Source organism: Brassica rapa, chromosome A05 (genome assembly GCF_000309985.2).
Source record: "Brassica rapa cultivar Chiifu-401-42 chromosome A05, CAAS_Brap_v3.01, whole genome shotgun sequence".
Lineage (NCBI taxonomy): Eukaryota > Viridiplantae > Streptophyta > Magnoliopsida > Brassicales > Brassicaceae > Brassica > Brassica rapa.
This window is the reverse complement of record NC_024799.2, coordinates 8332776-8355540: the sequence shown is the minus strand read 5'-3', so window position 1 is coordinate 8355540 and position 22765 is coordinate 8332776. Positions and strand designations below refer to the sequence as shown.

General features: G+C 33.5%; 1 protein-coding gene and 1 pseudogene across 1 annotated transcript; both read right to left on the bottom strand.

Annotated features, from left to right (window-relative positions):
• Positions 1–688: 688 nt before the first annotated feature.
• On the bottom strand, positions 689–22198 carry LOC103868037 (annotated as a pseudogene).
• On the bottom strand, positions 21322–22533 carry LOC103868035 (glutathione S-transferase U5). The gene is made up of 2 exons (XM_009146126.2): positions 21969–22533; positions 21322–21840 (listed from the first exon to the last, which is right to left on the bottom strand). Exons 1-2 carry the CDS (start codon positions 22284–22286, stop codon positions 21484–21486), a joined length of 675 nt encoding a protein of 224 aa, XP_009144374.1. The 5' UTR covers positions 22287–22533; the 3' UTR covers positions 21322–21483.
• Positions 22534–22765: the final 232 nt, after the last annotated feature.

The window sequence follows — 22765 nt, the reverse complement described above, 5'->3', positions numbered from 1 at the left end:
TATATATATATATATATATATATCATAATCACATTAGGTAATTCCATATGTTTTATTTAAGAAAATAATATATAATAAATATCCACTTTGCTATAGTTAATATCATATGATATTATATAGTTGGTATTAAATATTTCTAGTGAAATATAAAAATCGAATTGAACCAACATATTTTTCAATTTTAATGTGAGTCTGACACGTATGACTAGGGCTGGGAAAATAAACCGAACTCAAAAATCCGAACCGAACCCAATCCGATAAAAATGAATCCGAACCGATCCGAACCCGACATAAATACCGAATGGATCTTGTTTTATGGTATTTCGGGTTATGGGTATTATCCGAACCGAACCCGACATTAAATGGATATCCGATTGAACCCGAAACATTCAAAATTCCAAAATATAACTTGTACCAAACATGATCTCAATTCCTGATATGTAGCCAAAATACACTAAGATATTATTAAACATCTACAATAATGATCTACTACATGAAGGTTGATGGTTGAAAGTGACGGTTGAGGCTTGAAATTTTTAGATTTTGGTTTTATTTTCATTGAATAATTTTTTTTCATTTCATGAGAACTTAATTTTTTTTTTATGATTTCATTTATAGGTTTTCTTTCTATCAATAACAATGTTTACCTTTTGTTTGACTTTGAATGATCATGTTTGATGTTTTTCTCTTATTTTTGAATCGATTTTACTTATGTTTTGGTTATAAACTAGGTACAAATCAAGTATTTTAAACTCGAATAACCGATTTTACTTATGTTTTGGTTACAAAATAAGTATAAATCAAGTACTTTAAAACCAAAGAACCGGTTGTAACCCAAAACCCGAAAGTACACCGGGTTGTACCGGTTCTTTGAAGATTTACTAACCCCGATCCGAATCCGATAAAATCCGAACCGGTCCCGAACCGAACTTTTATATAATCTGAATGGGGCTGATTTTGATAAACCCGAAAAACCGAGACCCGATTGAATAAAACCGAAATCTGATTGGGACCCCGAATGCCCATGCCTACGTATGACTAATTAACTACTTAATTGATTGACACAAAAACAAAGGGTATTTTTTAATTATTACAAAATTGAGGTTACATCTTTTCAAATGTTACTCAATTAATATATAGGAGATTTGATAATATACCTCCTAGGAGTTTGACCAAATAAATTTTTAAAAAAAAAGATAATGTACCTCCTAGTTGTTTGACCAAATAAAAGAAAGATAATGCACCTCCTTTCTGCCCTAGCTAAGTTTTATCCAAATAAGAAATGAACTCTTTATTAATGAAAGAATACGTACAAAAGACGTAAAAACAAGACTTTCACATTTGATCCAAGAAAATTACTTTAATCCATATTTTGAAACAAGAAAAGTCAGTCAATTTTGTTCGCCTGAACGCCATCTTTAATACAATAACTAGAATAGAATCAGCGCCATGCGCGGTAAAGTTTCATTTTAAACATTTATTTTGTGCGGCTAAGTTTCATTTTAAACAATTATTTTGCTTTATAGATTCTTTGAGTTCGTATTTTTTATCTTTAAGAAGGATCGGACGTCGTCCCTGGAATCTAAAAATCTAATATTAGTCTTTGTATACGGAGTATCAGCCATAAGTCGATATCAACTCTAACTCTAAATGAGTCATTCTAAACTACTAATTATAATCTTAATTTTCTATTCCATCCAACTTTAAATCATTAGAGATTTTTTTTATAAATATTTTATATAATAAAATTTAAATTGATTAGATGAACCCGTGTTTAATAGTTCAAAATTAAAATATAACATATGAAATCCAAAATATAACTTTAATTAAATAGATTAGATATATTTTAATTTTTAATTTTTTATTTCAAATACAAATGAATATTTTTTAAGAAAATTCTAACAAAATATTTTAATTTTTTATTCCCAAAAATTAATTAATTTAAATTTCAGTTATCAGTAAAATATAATTAAATTATTTGATGTGATTTTAATTTTTATTTTTAAATCAAAACTTAATTAATTTTATATTTAATTATATTTTAATAATAATCAGAATTTAAACTAATTAATTGCGAAAATAAATTGCAAATAGTGTTTTTAAATATTTTGTTTGAATTTTATAAGGAAAGTTGCTTATTTGTATTTCAAATTAAAGATTAAGATATTAATGATATTGTAATTAAATTATGTATAATTTAATAAATTTTCTAAGACATGGTCCAAATAAAAGATCACACATAAAAAAGTCGTAAGACTTTAATTTAATAAATTAGATATTGCAAAAGCTTTCATTTTAAATATAATATAATATATACTGGATTTTTTAACGTTTTTAATTTTGCATTCACACATGTTTTTAGTTTCATATAATTACATTTTAAATTAAAAATAATTTTATAAGTTTAATGAAAGTTTATATAAATATTACATATGAAAGTTAAAATAGTTAACCCACCATTTTAACATCTTTTGCATTATTTCTAATTTTAACCTTTTATTTAACACATCATATTGATATTTCCTAAAATATAGGTAAATGGGCATGATTTCTTTATATTTTAAAGTGCTAATACATTTAATATATAACAGATTAATAATTAAAAAAAAAGATTCTGTCTGATTTTCTGTTTAAATGTTGTATATTAAATGATTAATATAAAATATAACATAAAACATGTTAAACAAATGGTTCTACAATGACTTTAAAATAGTAGATAAAAAATAGGACCCTAAATTAATAGATTAGATAATACAAATCTGACCAAAGATCACTGCCTCACGCCAAAGAAGCATACCGAAAATTATAATATTAATAGGCACAAATATTTAGATTTACTAGGGGTGGCCGCGCGAAAGAATATAGTTTGTTGGTTATATCCAAGATCTAATTTATTTGATATTTTATTGTGGTCTTGAATTAGTCAAATGAGTGGGATGCAATCTGATTTTTTTTAAACACATTCATTGCAATCTGATTTGGCCTATGGTAATTGTATATTTATGTGTTACATAACCTATTATTTGTGAATGAACAGTGGTTACTTGATTTTACAATCGAAAAATAGTGACAAAATAACTTGGTCATCTATATATGTTGTGCCTTTTCCATATGTGTTTTGGGAAATGATTTTCCTACAGATAAATCAAGAAGAGGTGGATTTTCTAAAATGCTTGCGCAAACAACATTTTGAAAATAAAAGAGAGTGATTTTTTCTTTCCAAAAGTAACATAAGTGTTAACTGCAGTAGGATCTTTAGTACAATCTCCTTCATCTTCTTCTTTTGAGGCAGAGTTTGTTTCCAAGTGCTCCAATGGCCATGAGATCTTTTCATCTTAAGACCAATTTTGTACTTAAAGCATGCCCTGACGAATCTTGAGCTATATATACATCATCAAACAGATCAACGATCTATAAAAAAAATTTAATGTATTAGTCTTCGTTGTATAAGAGTATTTACTCACACGAATCTGAAGTTGACACATGTTTTGATCCAGTAAAAACTTTTTTAACCGAACTAAAAAATATGTATTCAACAATATCTGAAATTTACATGAGCAAAGAAAATTCATCTCAACACAAATTTTAAGTTTATATGGAAACAAAATTTCATGCTTCGGGAGCATAAATAAGCACATGTATGTGTGTGTATCAAAGAATTTATGTCGATGATCTTTTCTTTTTCCTTCAATAGCATTAGGAGATATAATGGTCCATGTGTTTCAAAACACAGTAAAAATAAATCCATGAAGCCAACAAATAAGATATTAGGTTAATGTTCTTATATACTCTCGGGATTTGGCGTCACCATTTCTGTAGCACTTTCATTGTGAACTTTACTGAATGTCAGTTCACAAAAGTCGCATACCTTATATATAAAAATGGATTAATATCACCTTTTGGATTTTTGAAAAGTTGATTGCAATCACTACCATGATTGAATAGTAAAAACATAATTAAGTGTATTTCTATAAGCAAAGATAAAAAGATACAATTCAAACTTCTTTTTTTTTTGGTGTAAACAAATCAAACATTTTACACCCTTACAAGAGTAAAAGCCATATGAGGAATCGCTACACCAAAGTTTCAAAGCATCCATGAAACCAATATATTATTGTGTTTCACAATTTGCTCAACACTTCCCGAGTTGCATTGAATTTATTTCTCAGAATTCTATGTGTGCTTATCCCAGAAGTAAATAACGTTGCCTTTCTTTGACTCTGAAGCAAACCAAAAGAGAAACTTGAAGTAAAGAAGATAACGTAGATTAGTGAAGGGGTATGATGAATTTGAATTGTTGTTCTATGAGCCTGTAAGCTTCTATTTTTAACTTGGTCTAATCATTCTGCATAAAGAGAGTGATATATCCTTATAGGATCTTGTCTCTTACCTAAAACCCAATTTTTATATATAAAGATTGTAATCTGAGAAGCCAAAATCTATTGCCTTCAACTGTAAGGTGTCTTCTTTTGAGGTAAATAGAAAATTCTGAAGCAAACAGTTTTAGGTATAAGATGGCGATAAAACATCAAATGTATAAGCAAAAGAAAGGGTCTTTAATCACCTCGGGTTTGAGATCTTGTTGTACGACACTTTGGAGATGACAAAATGCAATTATATACAATATTTGTATCATAATAGTCTTTGTATCTCCTCTGTGTACTGCCCCCTTACCATGAGAATATTCAATCCTAAAGCTCTCCTCCTTCACATAGATTAAAACAACAAAACACTTGTTAAAGATTCTCGTAGGCTGATATAGGAACAAACTCTAAACTAAAAGAGAGCTTACTCCATCACTGTATGGATATTATCATGATCCTAATACGCATCATAGAAATAAGGGAGGTCATCATGGCCAGACAAAGCTCTCAATATCTTCACTTCTCTACTCACATCTTCAATGGCAATAGCCGTCTTCATCTACACAACAAATTACAAACATTCTAATAGATCTCATCACTACAACAGAACCAGAAGATATCAAATCAAAAAGCACTAACCTTTTCTTTGAGAATAACTTTAACAGCGACTTGTTGTCCTTTGTTATCACCCTTAAACTTGCATGACAAGTGTGTCAAAAATGGTCACGACCGACTTATCACAATCTCGTACTTGCTAGATAAACTCTTGGAGAATCCAAAGCTCTTATCCAAACCCACTCCACCTCCTTCAGCTTTGCTACTTTCAAGGATTGCCGTAGAGTGTGGCTTCAGGGAGCCGTGCGACTCGTGAGAACAGCTGTGACGGTTTTAGCCGGAGACGGAGGAGGAAACGACCGTTCAAAGAATTTCTTAGTCGCGGAGTTCCCATGAATCGTCGGAGATCTGTTGGAGAAGTGAGCTGGAGTCGGACTGTAAAATGGAGGAAACCGCCATGATCTGTTTAATTTCACAGATGATTGGTAAAGGCAACTGTTACAGAAGGTGTGGTCCAGAAGCGTCGTGATTTGAAGACCACATCGGTTTTCCTAATTGACAGTGAAGTGTGAAGAAATGCAGGATTTTGTATGAGTTTTAAGTAGGAAGAAGCAATGAATCTGTGAGAACCATCAAGAAGGAGCTGTCTATTTATAGATCCAAAATCACGAAGAAACTGAAGAGATCAAAGGTTGTGAAGTAATGAGAAGTAGTGGGGCTCGACTTAACTAAGATTAAATGTAAGGTTTATAGTTTCAGCATAAAGTGGTGAAGCCGTTACTCAGTTGTGGTGTATGACGAAAAAGCTGAGATTAGGATTTAGAAGACGTCGGGGTTGAAGACGATACACAAACATAATATAGTCATGTTCGTTTGATAAACGCTGAGATCAGCGCCAGCGGCATAAAATAAAGCTACAACGAAAACAAATTTAATGGTGCTGAAACTAAAAGCAATCGCCGCTGGACTATCGGAGTTAAGAAAATGGAGATGTAACTGCCGCAGAAATTTTCCGCGTCAGATTTGTTGGCTTCAACTTACCGCAGCGACTGAATAAACAATCCGGTGTTGACTAACCTGTGTTGTATTTGTGGAGTTTATAGTACAATTTCGAGTCGCCACCGCTTGTCGCCGCGTTTTGTAAACGAACAGGGCTTATATCTAACTCTGGGCCAAACATACCAGAAGTCCAAATATTAAAAATTTCACAAAACCCAAAAAGATACATAATACAAAACAAACGACAAAGCCCGAAACATACGATCCGTAAATGACATTTTAAACGCAGCAGAGAGGGTGCTGATGTGTCACGATTTGCACTTTTTTTTTTGCTGACGTGGACGCAGGAATAGAGAATCAAGTCAACTTTATTATATAAGATAGCCTTTTGTCGATTTCCTATTAAAGAAAAAAATGATTATTCGTTTTCACCCTTCACAAGCCACAGCGACTCAGCGACTCAGCTCTTTAAAGATTCCACATTCGTTAACGTCAACGACCGTTGACTAGATTTGGAGATACTTTTACGTTCCATTTTCTTATCTCCCATATTTGCTGGATTATTACGTCTTAATCTCTAACAATAAGATAACTCATGAAACTATATATTTCCGACGAAAACAACATTGTTTCGATTCTCAGGTTCGTTTTCTTCTTGAAGATTTATTCAAATCACAAGAAAGGTCAAAATGTTAGTTTCCTCTTCTAATGCAAGCCTTTGAAACGTATCAAAACAGCTTATGGAATTAGAACACATCCGCATCTCAAAACCCGACCAAAAAGAGGAAGAAACTGAGTCACCATCACGAATAGAGGAAGTGATTCCTCTGTCTTGCGCATTTACGAGACAAAAGTATTGCCTTTCCGAGTCGAGAGAACGAGAAGAATCGATCAGAAGATAAGAAGCCTCATCCTTCTTTAACTGACAATCATGTCCGTGCAGATCGTTGGAGATTTTAATGGCCAATAGCCTCACGGTCCTGACGGACGCTGCACATTTGCTGTCAGACGTGCCGGGTTTGAGCGTCTCTCTGCTGGCCATCAAGGTCTCAAGCTGGGAAGCCAATCCAAGAAACTCCTTCGGGTTTAAACGGCTTGAAGTTTTAGCAGCTTTCTTGTCTGTTCAGCTCATATGGCTTGTCTCTGGAGTCATAATACATGAACCCATTTAAAGACTTCTTAGCAGAAGCTGAGACGCTAATGGTGAAACTATGTTTGGAATTTCGGCTTTCGGGTTTTTCTTGAACTTGGTTATGATTGTTTGGTTAGGACATAACTACCATTCATTCTTCTCTCAGAGTTTGAAACTTTACACACAAAGCTCTTTAGAATGCTCATTATGCAAAACCGCTACATTATCATCAAGATTACTTATTTACTGACAGATTTTCACGAACAAGACAGTATTAGACAAGCTGTTATAGAACCGACCTAGTCTATCTAGGTTATTCTAAAGAGATCACATGTAGAATACAATGGTAAATCACAAAGGTTATACTTGATCTACAGATTTGCAAATTGTTTGCATTTGCTCTTTCTACTGGATTTGGTTTATGGACACATGATCCGGAAGGGTAAAAAAAACTAACCTCGTCAAAAAGTTGCCTTATATTTTCTACACTTTATCTTGACTCACCTGCATTAATTAACAGACAATAAATACTCCAACAACGTTCTTATTTAAGCCAAATCACAGATTCAAAAGCAGAATTTTACAAAGACCAGGTTTTCAATGTTTATAATGAGATCAGCTAAAATGTCGAATGTAGCATGCCTGCAATCTCATACAACTCAACAATTAAAAAAACTTAATAGAAAGACAATTTAACAAAATATCTATGCAAAATCCATCAAATTAATCAGGAATGATCAAAAAACCTTAGCTTACTTCTCCTCATCGCTGTCTGAGCCGTAGTTGTGACACAGAGATTCGAGCCCCCTTGTTAGCTTTGCAGTCTTCTTGGAGACTATGCGAACAGAAGAGATTTGAATGGGATATGTACCGTTAACACGTCTATTAGGCTTCTTCTTCTCTTTATCAAACACCTCATAGTTTTTCTCTTCATCAATCCTTGTCCGCTTACCAAATTTTATAGACTTAATGAGCAATTCTTCCTCCACGTTCTCTTCTTCTTGTTTTTTTTCTTTTATTCAAAGCCTCAAGCAGTGATTCTAAGCTCACCGAGGCTCTTCTAGACTTCATAGACTTCATCTCATCAAGCGCAGCCATAACTTCAATCTCTCTTTTAGATACCTTAGTTCTCTTCTCTAACGACTCCAAGGCGTTTTCAGCTACGTCATGCTTTTCCTCTTCCTCGAGTCCATTATAAACTCCAACTGCACCTGATTCGACAGTATAACCCGAGTTCTTTGAATCGGTTTTAATTGTCACCTCTGCCGAGCAGTTGGTGCACTTGATGTAAAACCTGTGGATTATAATCCCTAGGTACGTCTCGTTGATGACTTCTTCTTCACGGCAATTGAATTTAGTGCCTTCCGACATGTAACTACCACATGTGTTACAGCGAATACGAACCGGTAGCATAAATCGAATCTTCTTTTGCTGGTTGTTCGGTTTACAAAGACGGAGTATCTTCTTCGGATCAAAATCTGGCGGAATATACTTGTTTGGGACTTTGCGTTCTCCCATAATTATCTTCAGAGCACACAGAACGATTGAATGAACAAAAGTGTTTCGCAGCTATTGGATCGTTGTCCCTTAGACACCTATTTATAAGAAAACAGCTCTTGGTGTTTCCTTTTCTCTGTTTCCTTTTCTCTGTTTCCTAGAAAACACATGTTTCATTTTCTTTGTTGGTTAATTCGCTAAGATAAAAGCAATGATGTTATGATCTCTACAATATTATTTGAAAAATCAATTTTCAATGTAGAGTGCTCACATAAATTTTGACGATGATTTATTAATTGAGTTTATTATAGATTGTCATCTATCTACATCTATCTACATATATAAAGTAGAACTCTCTTCTTCTTCCTTAAGCCACGTCACTAAATAAGATAACAAGAATGAGCCACGTGTCCTATTCTTTTATATTGTTGCACGATTTCCGTTCTTAAACGTTGGGCCATTATTTACAAACTTAGCCCAGTAAATCTATAAATAAACAGTAACAAAAAAATAGCCCAGTAAATAATAAACACCCACTCTACGTTTCGTCTTTGTTTCGTAACTGTAACGTCGCATAATCAAGCCATCTCCCCTCGATTCCTTCGAAGGAGTAATTCAGTATTAATGGAGTGCAATCAATTCACCCCACTTTCTCATCGCCTATTCAGATTTTTCACCTCCTCCATCAACAGAATCGGCTGTATATATATGGTCTCAAGGCCCTCACAAGGAATCACAAACCTCTTATGAACCATACTATTGGTCTTATTAATTGCTCTCACCACGACGCAAGAACCAAGGCTCGATAAAGTGGATATCCGACCCGAAGAAAAGTTCATCAATAGATCCAAGGTGGTGAGAGAAATAGCGCTTATAACCAGAAATGGAGCTATCGGCGTGGTATTTCATAGAAACAGAGACACCAATCCATGAGAGACAACAGAGAGACAAAACCATATCACTAATTTTGATGTTGAGAGGCTTGGAGCAGAGATCAATCAAAGAAACTTGCATCGAAGGTTCTTGCTGGCAGACCAATCTGGGGATAGAGTTGAAGCTAATAAGTTAATGTATTTTTTCTGTGCAGCGATTAAGGTTGTGATGGTTGAAGATAATGAGAAAAGATGGATAAGAGGGAGAGAGTTGTTATAAAGAGAGAAAACCTCAGAAAAGTCTTCAGTTTCAGTTATTTGTTAAATGGTGAAGGGATAAGAGCTCACTGCTGTTCACTCACATGGCGAAGCGAAGAGTGCCTACAGCTGTCCACGCACGGTATCTGTTGCCTCTTCCTCTGATTTTTGTTATTATTATCAAAGTCTTTACAATTAATTTCAGTAACATATACAAGTGCTCTTATTGTATTTGCTACAAACAAAAGTTAAATAATACAACAGATTCAATAAACTAACAAAATAATAGCATAAGGAAATCCTTAAGTCTCAAAACATTTTTCTATTTGAATGTTAAAAATGATATACTTTGTCAGTACATGATAGGTGTCTAATATGTGAGATAAGGAAATGGAATCAACTATTACACAAGCTATATCCTATTTACACTTTCTACCAAAAAGGAACAAAATTTGTTTTTTTATTAAAAACCCACAAAAATGAGTTTTTGGTTTTTCTTCACAATAAAATGGCACAATGTGATTGTCAACAGAAAAATCAAACACGTAAAAAAATGTGAGCAAATATTCATACGTTAATTTAAACGGTATATACTCTCATTATACCACTTCTTCAATACATTTTCCTAAAATTTGACACATTATAGCAACTAAAAAGTTATTAGTTACTCCACATTTAGATTCTCTTATCATTTAACTAAATTTATTAATAAAACGTTTAATAACCCAAATATTTTAAAAATGATCTTTTATTTTTAATCCAGCAAAAATTTGATATCAATATATCAGAAAATATATGTTAGTGAACAATACATAATATAATCTAAAAACATAAACATCAAGAATAAAAAGTTCGTAAGAACACAAAAGGATATCCATTTATAACATGCTTCATCAAATCACGTCAACAAAAATAAAAGTGTAGATTTCACATAATTATTATTCATAAAAATCAATATTAGTAATATTAACAAGAAAATAAATGATTAATATATAACCATATCAATACATAATATCACATTATAGAATAACATTTAGTAAAAATATACAATATAATTTGATTTTGATACAAATTTAATCAACAAATAATCATTAATTCAAATTAACATAAATTTTAAGAATAAAAAAATTATAGGAAAAAAGGAAAAAAATATATTAACAATATTATTTTCATATTTCATCAAATTTAGACCAACGAAAAATGAATTTAACCTAAACACACACCTAAGAAACATAACAAAATTGATGGAAAACAACAACTAAAGACAAATACATAGTCAAACATATATAAAACAAATAAAAGAATAAAATTAAGTAAAAACATACACAATACAATCAAAAATATACATTTTAAAAGACAATCATTAAAGAAAATCATTCATGGTATTGTTTACTCAAGTTTTATCAAAACAAGATCAAATAAAATACAATAAAATCACTGACTCTGATAGATTTTTCCCTTCTAATCACTAAAATTAAGTTAACTAAATTAATAGGACATTGATGCAAAACTAACATAAAAAAGAATACACCTATTTGTAATTAGACATAGAAAAACATAAGAACAGAAAAGAAAATTTTTGATTTTATAATATAGAAAAGAGATCTAAAATTATTGTATTCAAATAAATATGAGGTTTTAAAGATTACATCATGAGTTCAAAAAAACAACAATTATACTGATGTTAAAAATAAACACGTTAATACTTGCTTAGTCTAAATAAGAGACAAAATATAAAGTAACCAGACAAATAACACAATGGAACATAAATAAATTATGCTGATTAAAGTGAACAATTAAAAGATTAAACAAGAGAATTTATCTACTATGATCTTAAAAACGTTTATCAAAAATATAGTTCTCAGATATAAAAATGATCGAAAATATTTTGGTAAGAGTTAATAGACACTTATACCCAAAAGGTTTATCAAAAATATAGTTCTCAGATGTAATTATTGAAACTTTTGTGAAACTTGCAATCTTCTAATTTGTCATTAACTCGTGGGTGGCTTCGCTGTCGATAGATGAGAAGAGATTTTAATTGATCGATTTTTCTTGGTAACCGTCGGTCAAATTCTGATAAATAATCGACTATCTTCTATTTTCAGCAAAGCTCAAAAGGTCTCCAAATAGCTCCAAATACATCAATTTTCCTCTAGTAAGTATATGAACCTGTAATTGCTCTAAAAAGGGTCTAAATGCATATGAAATACTCTAAAAACATGTATAAACCTTGGCTAAAAGTTTTCATCGATCGATTTTTCTTGGTAACCGTCGGTCTAATTCTGATAAATAATCGACTATCTTCTATTCCAGCAAAGCTCAAAAGGTCTCGAAATAGCTCCAAATCCATCAATTTTCCTCTAGTAAGTACTTGAACCTGTAATTGCTCTAAAAAGGGTCTAAATGCATATGAAAGGCTCTAAAAACATGTATAAACCATGGCTAAAAGCGGGTGAAATCCATGATCTATCAAGAGCTGCTCCTCCTTCTCGATTACAATTTAAAAACTTTTCCGGTTGAATCCGTTCACGTGCTGATCTGTTCTAAAAGGGAAAGAGGTTTTAGTAAAGTTTACTATCATATGCTTGAGTGGAAACCAAGACAAATATTCTGATCAGAGAGTCAAATTTCGGCTCGTTAAAGATTAAAAAAGACACGCTCGATCAAAATAAAAATATTTATGTCGTCATTTTCATCTTTTTTTTTATCCACTAATCTAGACAAAGTATCACTGAGCAGTATAAATATAAGAAATATAGGCAAAACCTAACAGTGCCCAAATAAATGCAAACTTGAGACTCAGAGTCCAGAAATTCCAAAAAATGTTTTGGATCTTAGATTAGTAGTATATCTGAGCAGGCAATCTGATAGTCAAGTAAATGAACCTAGCGCCACCGAATATAACAGTGTGAATGGAGACGTCAATCAAAGACGGTGATAGCCAACGGTGCCCAACTGATTCCCTGAAAACCGTCGCCGGTGATAATCACTTCCTTCTGTAATCCAAAGGTCGTGGAGAGGCTAACCCAAGAGAAGGTCAACAGAACATCCTCTATCGCTCGCTTCAAACCGAAGCTATGTATAAGGAGGGAAGGAGAGGGATTCCAAAGGACTGCATCGCATTAGATGCAAGAGTTAAGGGCTGGGGATTTATTCATCTGCTTTGTAGTAAGCAGGCCCCAAGGATGAGAATCGTTGAAGGTGGCAACGTCAAGAGAAACTGAGAAACGAGCAACTAATATGAAGTGGAAGAATCAAGCGACAACAGTGGTATTCTCTGGCACTTCTAATAGAACGGATTATGGAGTGAATAATATGAGCCTCGTTTGAAAATAGTATAATATCCCATAAAAAATTATCGGTGACAAAATATCAAAAAAAAAACTAAAGTGACAGGTGGCGTAATTTGCCACATTCTAAAAGATGAGGTGGAAGACTGTGGAGAGAGCATTATCTAACTTTATTATTATAGATTTAATGCATTCATTTTATAACCAAATTGTTATTAAAAATAATTTCATATAAAAGAAAAATCTATAAATTTTCGATTTTATTTTCATTTTTATTAATAAAACCATATTATGCTGGTTTATTGTTATCCTTAATGAATTGAGTTTATTATTATAATTGGCATTATCAATATTTTCTTTTTATTAATACATTCTTTTTATAACAAAATTGTTATCAAAAAGAAATTTCATATAAAAGACAGTATTTATAAATATTTTCGTTTTTATTTTCATTTTTTAAACCATATTGTTATGAAAAAGGATTTTTTACAAAAATAAATAGTTTTCTTTAACGCTGATTTATTATGATCTTACAATTATGATATGATAAAGATTACATACACGATTCGACAACCGGCAATACTACCTGCCTTATGAAGACCTACGCCTAACTGCATCACCTGAGCCGTCCTATGAAGATCTACGCCTGACCAGATTTACTTGCACCATGTTGAAGATCTCTTGTAACTTGTAATCTTTTCTTCCGTAGTCTGCATAATTGTTTAATAAATCACTATTTTCGGGACTTGAAACATGGATTTCCTGTAATCTGTAATAAATTGCATAGTCTGATATTCGAACCTAAGACCTAGGTGTAGAAGCCTTTAAACCTTAACCAGTAGGATACGGTGCTTCCACAAACAGAAATAATTCTACTATTAAAATAAAAAATTTTAATATATTTGACACATGTGATTAAATTAAACGATTTTTTCTTTAATATATATTTCGGCTTAAAAACTTTTTGTTCATATTTTAAAAAAAAAATCTTAGGATATTAAAGGAAAACTATGTGATTATACCTTTTGATAGTTATACAACTTTTTATTTCTACAAAAAATATCTGCACAATTTAATGCAATTTTCTTTTTTACATCATAAACTTTTAATCCTAATATTATTTGATGTCTGCAAAATCAGAAATAAATAACAGATTCTCATAAATCTAAACTATTAAACTATCGACACGAATATAAACTAGGGTCCCTATAAACTATCAGTCAATCATCCATCATTCATAAAAAAAATTATTCATAAAATCTATGTCTCTCCGTTGTAGGAAAACAACTTCCATGGCTTCCATCCGAAAAATTTCGTTCTTCTTTAGATATATGCATGATCAAATAAACATCATGAGGTTTTGGAAAAATATATTAAAGAGAATGTTTCTATTCAGATGTTTTTGATTGGTGATGAAATAATTTTTAGAACTCATATTTTTCTATACTTCTGCTAATCTTACAATTACAAAAATCAAAATTGAAAAAGAGGAACCATATTCACGCAACAACTAAAGTAATTAGTCGGTTAAGAAGGTTCGAGAAAAAGCTGGTAAAGGTGAATCAAAAATAAATAACACATTTTAATTGAATTTTACATTGGTTATTTTAGAATTATAGAAATATATATCATGGTCAAGTTAACTATATTGCACAAACAATTTATAACACCACAGCTAAATAACTTAAAAATAAAACTTTAATTAAAATAACATAAAAAATACACAAACAAATACAAATAAAATTAAAAAATATTATCCAAATTATTATATTGTGGTCTTCTAGAAATATTCATATCTCTGCATGAGAAGGGGTGAATCACCTAGCATAATTAAACTTGATAAATAGTCCTTTTAAGATACGGATCATGATGGTATGTCTCAGAAATCTGTAAATTCTTTCAGAAAATCAAGATTAGAGGCTAAAAGCAATGGATGTAACTCGACCTCATGAATCACATCATTTATGCTCTGTCCAAATTAAAGCAAGATTCTCTAATGTTATCGTGTTACATTTTCTGATTAGTTGAGTGTGTATTGTTCGATCTCGTGCGTACGCTTACGCCTATGTAGTCACTCTATTATGATTAGGCTTACATTTAGCTCAGCTAGAATGTTTGTCATTTTTTTATGATTAGGCTTAGCTTTTGCTCAGCACAATCTTGTAGAGATTTTGATGATTTATTGTTTATTCTGTAAACTGAGAAGCTTAAAGATACCATCTTCTGTATTTGTAAAAGTGACTGTTCAGAGTCCTATGATCCAGAAGTTTTACAGGCTGAGCGAGTTGCAGAAACTAATAGAAAAGGGTTCAAAGAGAGGTTAGGACATGGGCAAGGTGAGATTGTAAGAAAAAGAAAGAAATAGCTCCATAAAAAGTTTGCAAAAGGCTTGAATGTTAACCAATTATTGTACTAACTCGGTTGAGCATCCATGAAAAAAGAGAAACTTTCCCTTAATGATTTCATAAGAAATATGAGATATATGCAACAAAAAAAAGGAAATCTATATAAATCGATGAAATTCAATTTTGGTTCTGTTGACATAGATGACATGGGGGTTTTTGAGCCAATAGCTGATGTTTATGATTTTTCTTCAAAATCTTGGAGAATGATATATATAGCAGAAGATTAGAGTGTGCCTATTCCATCTATGATTGTTGATAACGATTGAAATTCATAATGACTAGTATCTTCAGAGCAGCACAAAGTCTTCATCTAAACTTTTGACTTTTATACGGAGTCTTTCAGACCAACCCAACTTTCGACATTCTACTTTTGAATGATGTGACTTTCGTTTGATCTTGTTTTGGAGATTGTTTCTTTGATATCTCAACATCTCAAAGAATTGAATACTCAAGAATGGGTTACTATGCGGACCAAAGATCAAAATGTAGTTTAGGAAAAGCCTTTTTTGATGTCACTAGACGTCTAGACATCCTTTTCCGGTGATTGGTGGTCTTTACAATCTCACGAGATGAGATTCAACATTAGATACAGACTGAAGCATTTAGGCATAACCCTTCCATCATTTGTTTATATTCCCCACGTTTTGTCATGGTCCTGTATTATTTCTAGTTGTTTCTCTTTACTATCAGACTTCACCATTGTACATCTTTTACTCTCTGTCTCTCTTTGATACAGATTTCTCTCAATTGCTACATTTTTGTCGCTGGATTTGGTGGAAATAAGACTGTAAATCATGGTTTCCCCCATTCGATTTCAGGGAAAGAGCAAATGCATATTCTTTCTTACTGAGTAGTTTAGGATCATTTTGAGAGTTGATTGGAAACCAACATTTCTTAAGGTTTTGTATATTCTCTATGGTTTAAAGAATTTAAAAACTGATCGATTATCATTACATGAATGCTTATTATGCATTAGGATATTATTCAAAGTTTTAGTTCTAAATCTAGAAAAAAATTGCAGTAACCAACCAAATAATTATAATATGGTGTACATACCCTTATATCTCCCTTCGTATATCAGTGTAGTGTAAGTGACTAATTTGTCCGATTTAGTCACTCGTGAGAAAAATAACTACTAACTTCTACTCTATATGATTATAACAATAAGAATGTTGGACACAAATATAAACAGTTTGAAGTAACTATACAGAGGATATAATTTGGAGTGAATCGGCTCACAAATCAAAACGAGTTAGAAGAAATGAAGCATGTGATTTGAAGTTCAATTCGGCTCCCAAATACTTTTTCGCAGACCAATCATGGAGTCTAAACTATCAGAGGGAAAGAATAGTGTACGAAGGAAATTGAGAGGGTAATCAAGAGAGCCCTCTGACCCTTTGATACGATGAGTCGATGACTGCTGCGGTGAATACTGTTTATCGTATATTTCTACTTCATGTGCTCATTCATATATGATATATATGGTTACAAAATTATTTGACAGGAAAAAGAAAACATTTTCTTTATTAAATGACTAGTGTTTTGATGCATTGAAAAAGTATTTCGTGTAATTCTAGTTTCAGATACATCATACATGATACTTAAGTTTATCGTGTATTTCTACTTCATTTTCTTACTGTTTTTACTTATATAAATCTCTTGTTTTCGTAATACTTTGATGTATTTTGTTTCGTTTTTGAGGAATATTTTGGTGTATTCCTCTCAGTTTGTTTCCACTGTTGTGGTGTGAACACGTGAACGAGGTGGAACCCAACAAAGACCACTATTGTGGTGTGAACACGTCAACAATGTTTTTTGTTCGTCTCTAAAAAGTAACGCCACATGCATTATTCAAAGGCAGATTGCATTTTCATCCTAGAACTTACACTAATTATAATTTGTACTATTTATTGTTGAAATTTCTGTAAAATTGATTACGCGTTTAAGCACACACCAATTAACTTAATGTGCCAACAATACCACAATCGAATGGTATGTCATTGTAGCATTTTAGGATCGAATCCACAAGGAACTAGTGACCTATAACACCAAGAATACACAAGCTTTCTTAATCTAAGCAAACAAGAAGATGGATGATTTGTAACAAGCTAAGATCCTAGAAATATAAACAAGGTGATCTCAAATCCAATCAAGAAATAAGTGCAAGAACTTTCAAATGCTAAGGATGGATTCATGGGTAAGGATAATTGATATAAGGTGATCAAGTTTCAATCTAAAGGTGTCAACTTTCAACCGATCTATCTACCTTAGGCCTAGACACAATCCTAAACAAACTCTATCCCTAGATGAATGCTCATTTACCTAGATAACTCAAGCATCAAATCCCTTTGGTTGAATGTTATCTAAGTAATCATTAATCTCAAGTCTACTAGCCATCTTAACACCTTTAACAACAAATCCCTTTGGTAAAGAATGTTAAAAGCTTAGGAGAGTTGGTTCAGGCATTTCATCAAACACCTTCCGGGTATGAAATGCCTAGAGCTCAACTTTAGAGAGGCCAACTCTAGAGTTGCATTAAAAACACTCTACTAGCAAGGAACAAGATGGATTTATACTAAAACACTTTAGATCTAGCTTAATCACCTTAATCTACCTTAACCCATGAATCCAAAATGTGTCTACTCAATAATCTCCATGAGAAACCTTAAACCCATGTAAGGATCAAGGCTAATCATGTTAATGAGCAAGAAAAACACAATTATAAGATGAAGTACTTCCTTAAATTATAGAAAGAATCAAGCTTTTACAAGTTTAGACAAAGTCTTGAGAGAAAATGAGATAAAAACTAGAGTTTTTAGGTCTAAATCTATTTATAGGAAAGCAAAACTCGAAATGGTTTGATTGGATAAAACCGGGTCAAACCAGAATAAACCGGTCAATGTTTTGAAATCGACTCTTGTCTTCTCCACAGCGGCTTTTACGACCCGCTCCACCGAGTCGATATTGGACAGGGGCATAGGTCTTTTTCCAGCGGTACGATGAACCCGCTGCGTCTATCCGCTGTGTTTGCTCGAGCTCGGACTTCGTCTTCTTCGTCTCAGCCAAGCTCGCGGTGGTGGTTCAGTTTGTGCTCCAGCCACCACAACACATCGCAACACATCAAAACCGTGACTGTCGTCGCCTCTCCTCTTCCTCGCGAAATCAAGCTCGAGCCGTCGTGGTCATCACTGGCTCCGCCTTCCTCGTCGTAGCCGAGAGCTTTAGTCGTCGTCGCAAATCAAGCCGTGACTGCGCCACCGTCTCCTCCAAGACGCGACCAAGCTTCCTCCGTGGCCGTGCTCAGCTCCACTGTGACCGTGCTCAGCTCCATCGTGGCCGTGCTCGTCGTTTCCGTCCAAGAAAAAGCTTCGATCCTCTCCAATGGTGAAGTTATAAGTATTTGCAAGACAGGTCCCTGAACTTCTGATTCTTTACAAAATGTCCCATATCTTTAGAAATTACAGACACACCCTCTAAAATCAACCCCAATCTTTCATCTGTGCGATTTAGCCCTCGTATAATTGCAAGATGGTCCCTTGGTTTCGGATTTCTTTTAAATTGGCCACAAACTCCATAACTTGCAAGAACAACCTTGTGATTTCGCCCCAAACTTCTCAAGTGTGCACTTTTAACCCCTATTTATGCAATTATGCATGTAAATGCAATATTAAGACCTAAATGCAATCTAGAATGATTAAAATGAACTAAATAAGATGCTAAATACTATTAAGATCATGAGTTATCAAAAATACTGAAAAGGTACAACAATATGACTTTTAGGTGATAGTCATTAGTCAACATAGAAGTTTTTTTTTTTTTTTTTGATAAAACATACTTGCATTCATAATAGAGAATTACACTCCATTAGAGGAGGATGAGTTTAGCAATGAGAGGGCTGATTTTGCCACCGAATCAGCCATCACATTACTCAAACGAGGTACAAACGAAAAGGAGATAAAATCAAACAACAAGCTAAAGTGATAGATGTCAGATAAAATACCAAACAAAGCTGGAACCGAGCCTCTTTCCTTCAGGAGCTTCACTAAGGATTGGGAGTCGGACAGTATCATAAGGGATTTAATATTCAACGAAGCGGCATACATAACCGCCGAACGGATGGCGAGGGCTTCAGCCATAATCGCCGATGAAACAAGATTACGCGAGTCACTGATGGGAGGTAAGCAACCGTGTGGTCCCTCCCCGGAGAAGACTCCTCATGTGCCGCAGTTCCTTGTGCCTGCATCCCAAGCTCCATCAACATTGCAAAGAAGCATACCTGATCGAACTTGGAGAGGATGTTGCACACGTGCTTTCCCTGGGTTGGGGGGGAGCTGAGTGTCGCGAAACAGAGGCGGGGATTGTGCAGACTGCCATTCCCGGGCCTCAGAGATGGCCTTAACCACTATTTCCATTGCAGAGAAATTCCTGTTCTCATAACATAATCTGTTTCTTGCCTTCCAAAGGTTCCAAAGGATCCAAGGCCACAGTGGAGTATACAAACCAACAGGTGGGAGAGTAGTAAGAGTATTGCAGCACTCAATCAAGGACGCTATAGTGGATATGGATGACAGTGGCGTTGTGGCGAAAGGAGCTAGTTCCCAAACTCTTTCCGCGACTCTGCACTTGAGGAAAACATGGATATCATCTTCCTCTACATCACAAGTTTTACAGTTGAAGGACGGGACTCCGCGTCGGCTCAGGTTCGCGCTCACCGGCACCGCTTTACGCATCAGTCAACATAGAAGTTATAAAGCAAAAAGGCAGAAGAAACACACTCTTAACTACCTACTACTGAGATGAACCCTGTGCCTCTTCGACATTTTCCACGACCAGGGTGGTCCATTACATTTTTTTGACCTTTTGAGAAAGTTTTATTTGCTTTCCACAACGGATTATGTGAGAATTGCATCACTATCTCATATCTTGAAAATATCGGTTTCAATGCAACAAACTTATTGTTTTCTTCTTTTAACAACAAACTTATTGCTACTAAAATCTTTTGCATATTCTCAGACAATTAAACTGTTAGAAGGATAGAGTCGAAATATTTTATTACTTTTATGATATTTGTTTGTTCATTCCGGATCAACATGTTTATAGAAGAAAACCTCGTAGATTTAAAGAATTCTAGGATTTTTCGTTACATTATATCCACCACAAATTTATGTTGCATTTCTCGCAAAGTCATTTTTCACTTTGGAATACTTATTGAAACGATAAAAATATACAAAACTGGCGGAAGAAATAGATTTCCACCAACGCGGAGTTAGCTTAGTAATTTTGTAGAAGTTCAGTTCACTATGTTAAATATCTGTTAGAAAGGGATTGAACAACCGATACTTGTCCCTGGCCTCCAAGATTAGTCGGGTTTTTACGGTCCGGATAACCTGGATTATAATAAAAAGAATAAAAAGAAATATATTTTTTTTGAAAATAAGCCATAACATAAAATAAAATGAGAAACAGAAGAATAAATAATCGAAACCGCAATAAAAGGATAATGAAACTCAAACCTAAAACAGAAAAGAATATCAGCACTAGGAACCTCCTATTATGAATAACTCACACCAAAAAAAAAACATATTCCTTAGACATAAAGTTAACAAGGCTTCATTGACAAGTGAAAACTCCTATAATAAATAAACTTTACCAATTAAACTAGGAAGTCTAGCTTGCTTCAGAACCTAGCTAGAACCAGCTACGGTGAGCTCTTATACCGTTCTGCTATATCAGGACAGTGACAGGAAAAGCCTAAAAAGTATAATGTGAAAAGCAAGATCTCGATCAGTTTTCTTAAGAAGAGACAGGGAGCGAATCTATATAACTGACGTAAATCTCTTCATATTTGTAACTAATTAATTATCAGAAGCTCTAGGGGGAACATGTGGGGACCAAAGGTCTTTCTTATATGACTTGCTGAAAGGATGAAAGAGAGCAAAAAACTAATTCTCCAAACCATAAATGATATTTATTTATTAGAAAAACGTATAACAAGTCAACTTTTATTTTAGACATAACATATAACAAGCTTACAAGTTGCAAGCATTACAAACTTAAGACATTGGAACAAAGCACTAAAGATGATTCTTGTCTTAACTCTTAATACGTTTAAGCTGATCTGATTCTCTCTCCCATGTGATTCATGTGCTCAACATGTTTCTCTTTAGGAGGAATACAATCCTTGACAAAATCAACCTTCTCAAGATTCTTCACCCATCTCTTGTACTCTGGAAACTTCTCCTCTGAGATCACTTCCAGTCCAATTCCTTCCCAACCTCTCTCCAAACAAAACGGGATCACACTTCCGGCGACTAAGTCCAAGAATCCGACAGTCTTAACACCAAAGAAATCTTTTCCGACAAGTTCCTTCTCAAGATTCATAATCAGTTCTCTTGTCTGCTCGGCAAGAACTTCTCTTCCTTTCTCATCTGCTCTTGCCATTGATACAAACCCTGCAGTTATAATCTACAGTGTCCAAGAAAAATAAACAATAGTTTAGTAAAATAAATTCTATGACTCTATTAAATATCATTAGCTTATTAAAATATTGAGATTCTTGAAGTTTGGATAGTTTAAAAACCAAGAACGTATACCTGCTCATCGACGAGTTTAGCCAAGAACCGAGCCTTAGATCTCTCGTAAGGATCCCGAGGGAGAAGTGGATTATGTTTCCAAGTCTCATCGATGTATTCAAGAATCACTTGAGACTCAAGAATGGTTTTACCATTGTGGACAAGAACAGGGATCTTCTTGTGAATAGGGTTTAGAGCAAGAAGCAAAGGGCTTTTCTTCTCCAATATCTCTTCAAAGTATTCGTACGGTAAGCCTTTGAGCTTGAGAGCCATCTCTATCCGACGGCTGAAAGGGCTCGCCCAAATCCCCAAGAGCTTAACTTCTTCTTTCTCCGCCATTGGTTTTCTTCTATTTGTTTCTGTTGGTTGGAAATGTTTATAGTGGACTCCTTAGTGATTCAAACTTCGATTTATAGCCTCAGGGTGTTGATTATTCTCTGGACAAAACGACAAGGAATTTTACCAAATTTATGGCCGGCAATAATGTGAATTCGAAACATCTAGAGAAGAAGGCAAATTGATTTTGACTTCTTCAGACCGATTTGATAAAAGCTCACATCGAGTTTTCCTTTTTTGTTACTTTAGAATTTTCTTGTAATGTAACTTTGCTACTTTAGAATATATTTTACCGTATGCATGCATTTCGTCGCGCTTCTCGAAATGTAATTGTTGAAAAACCATAGTATCAAATTTATCCTTTTTCTATTGAATTAATGATTTTGTCCGAATGATGTTGTTGAACTTTGCAAGAAAATCAAATACAAAACGTGGAAATTTATTTATAAATGTATATTGTTATTTTCTTGCATCTATTGAAA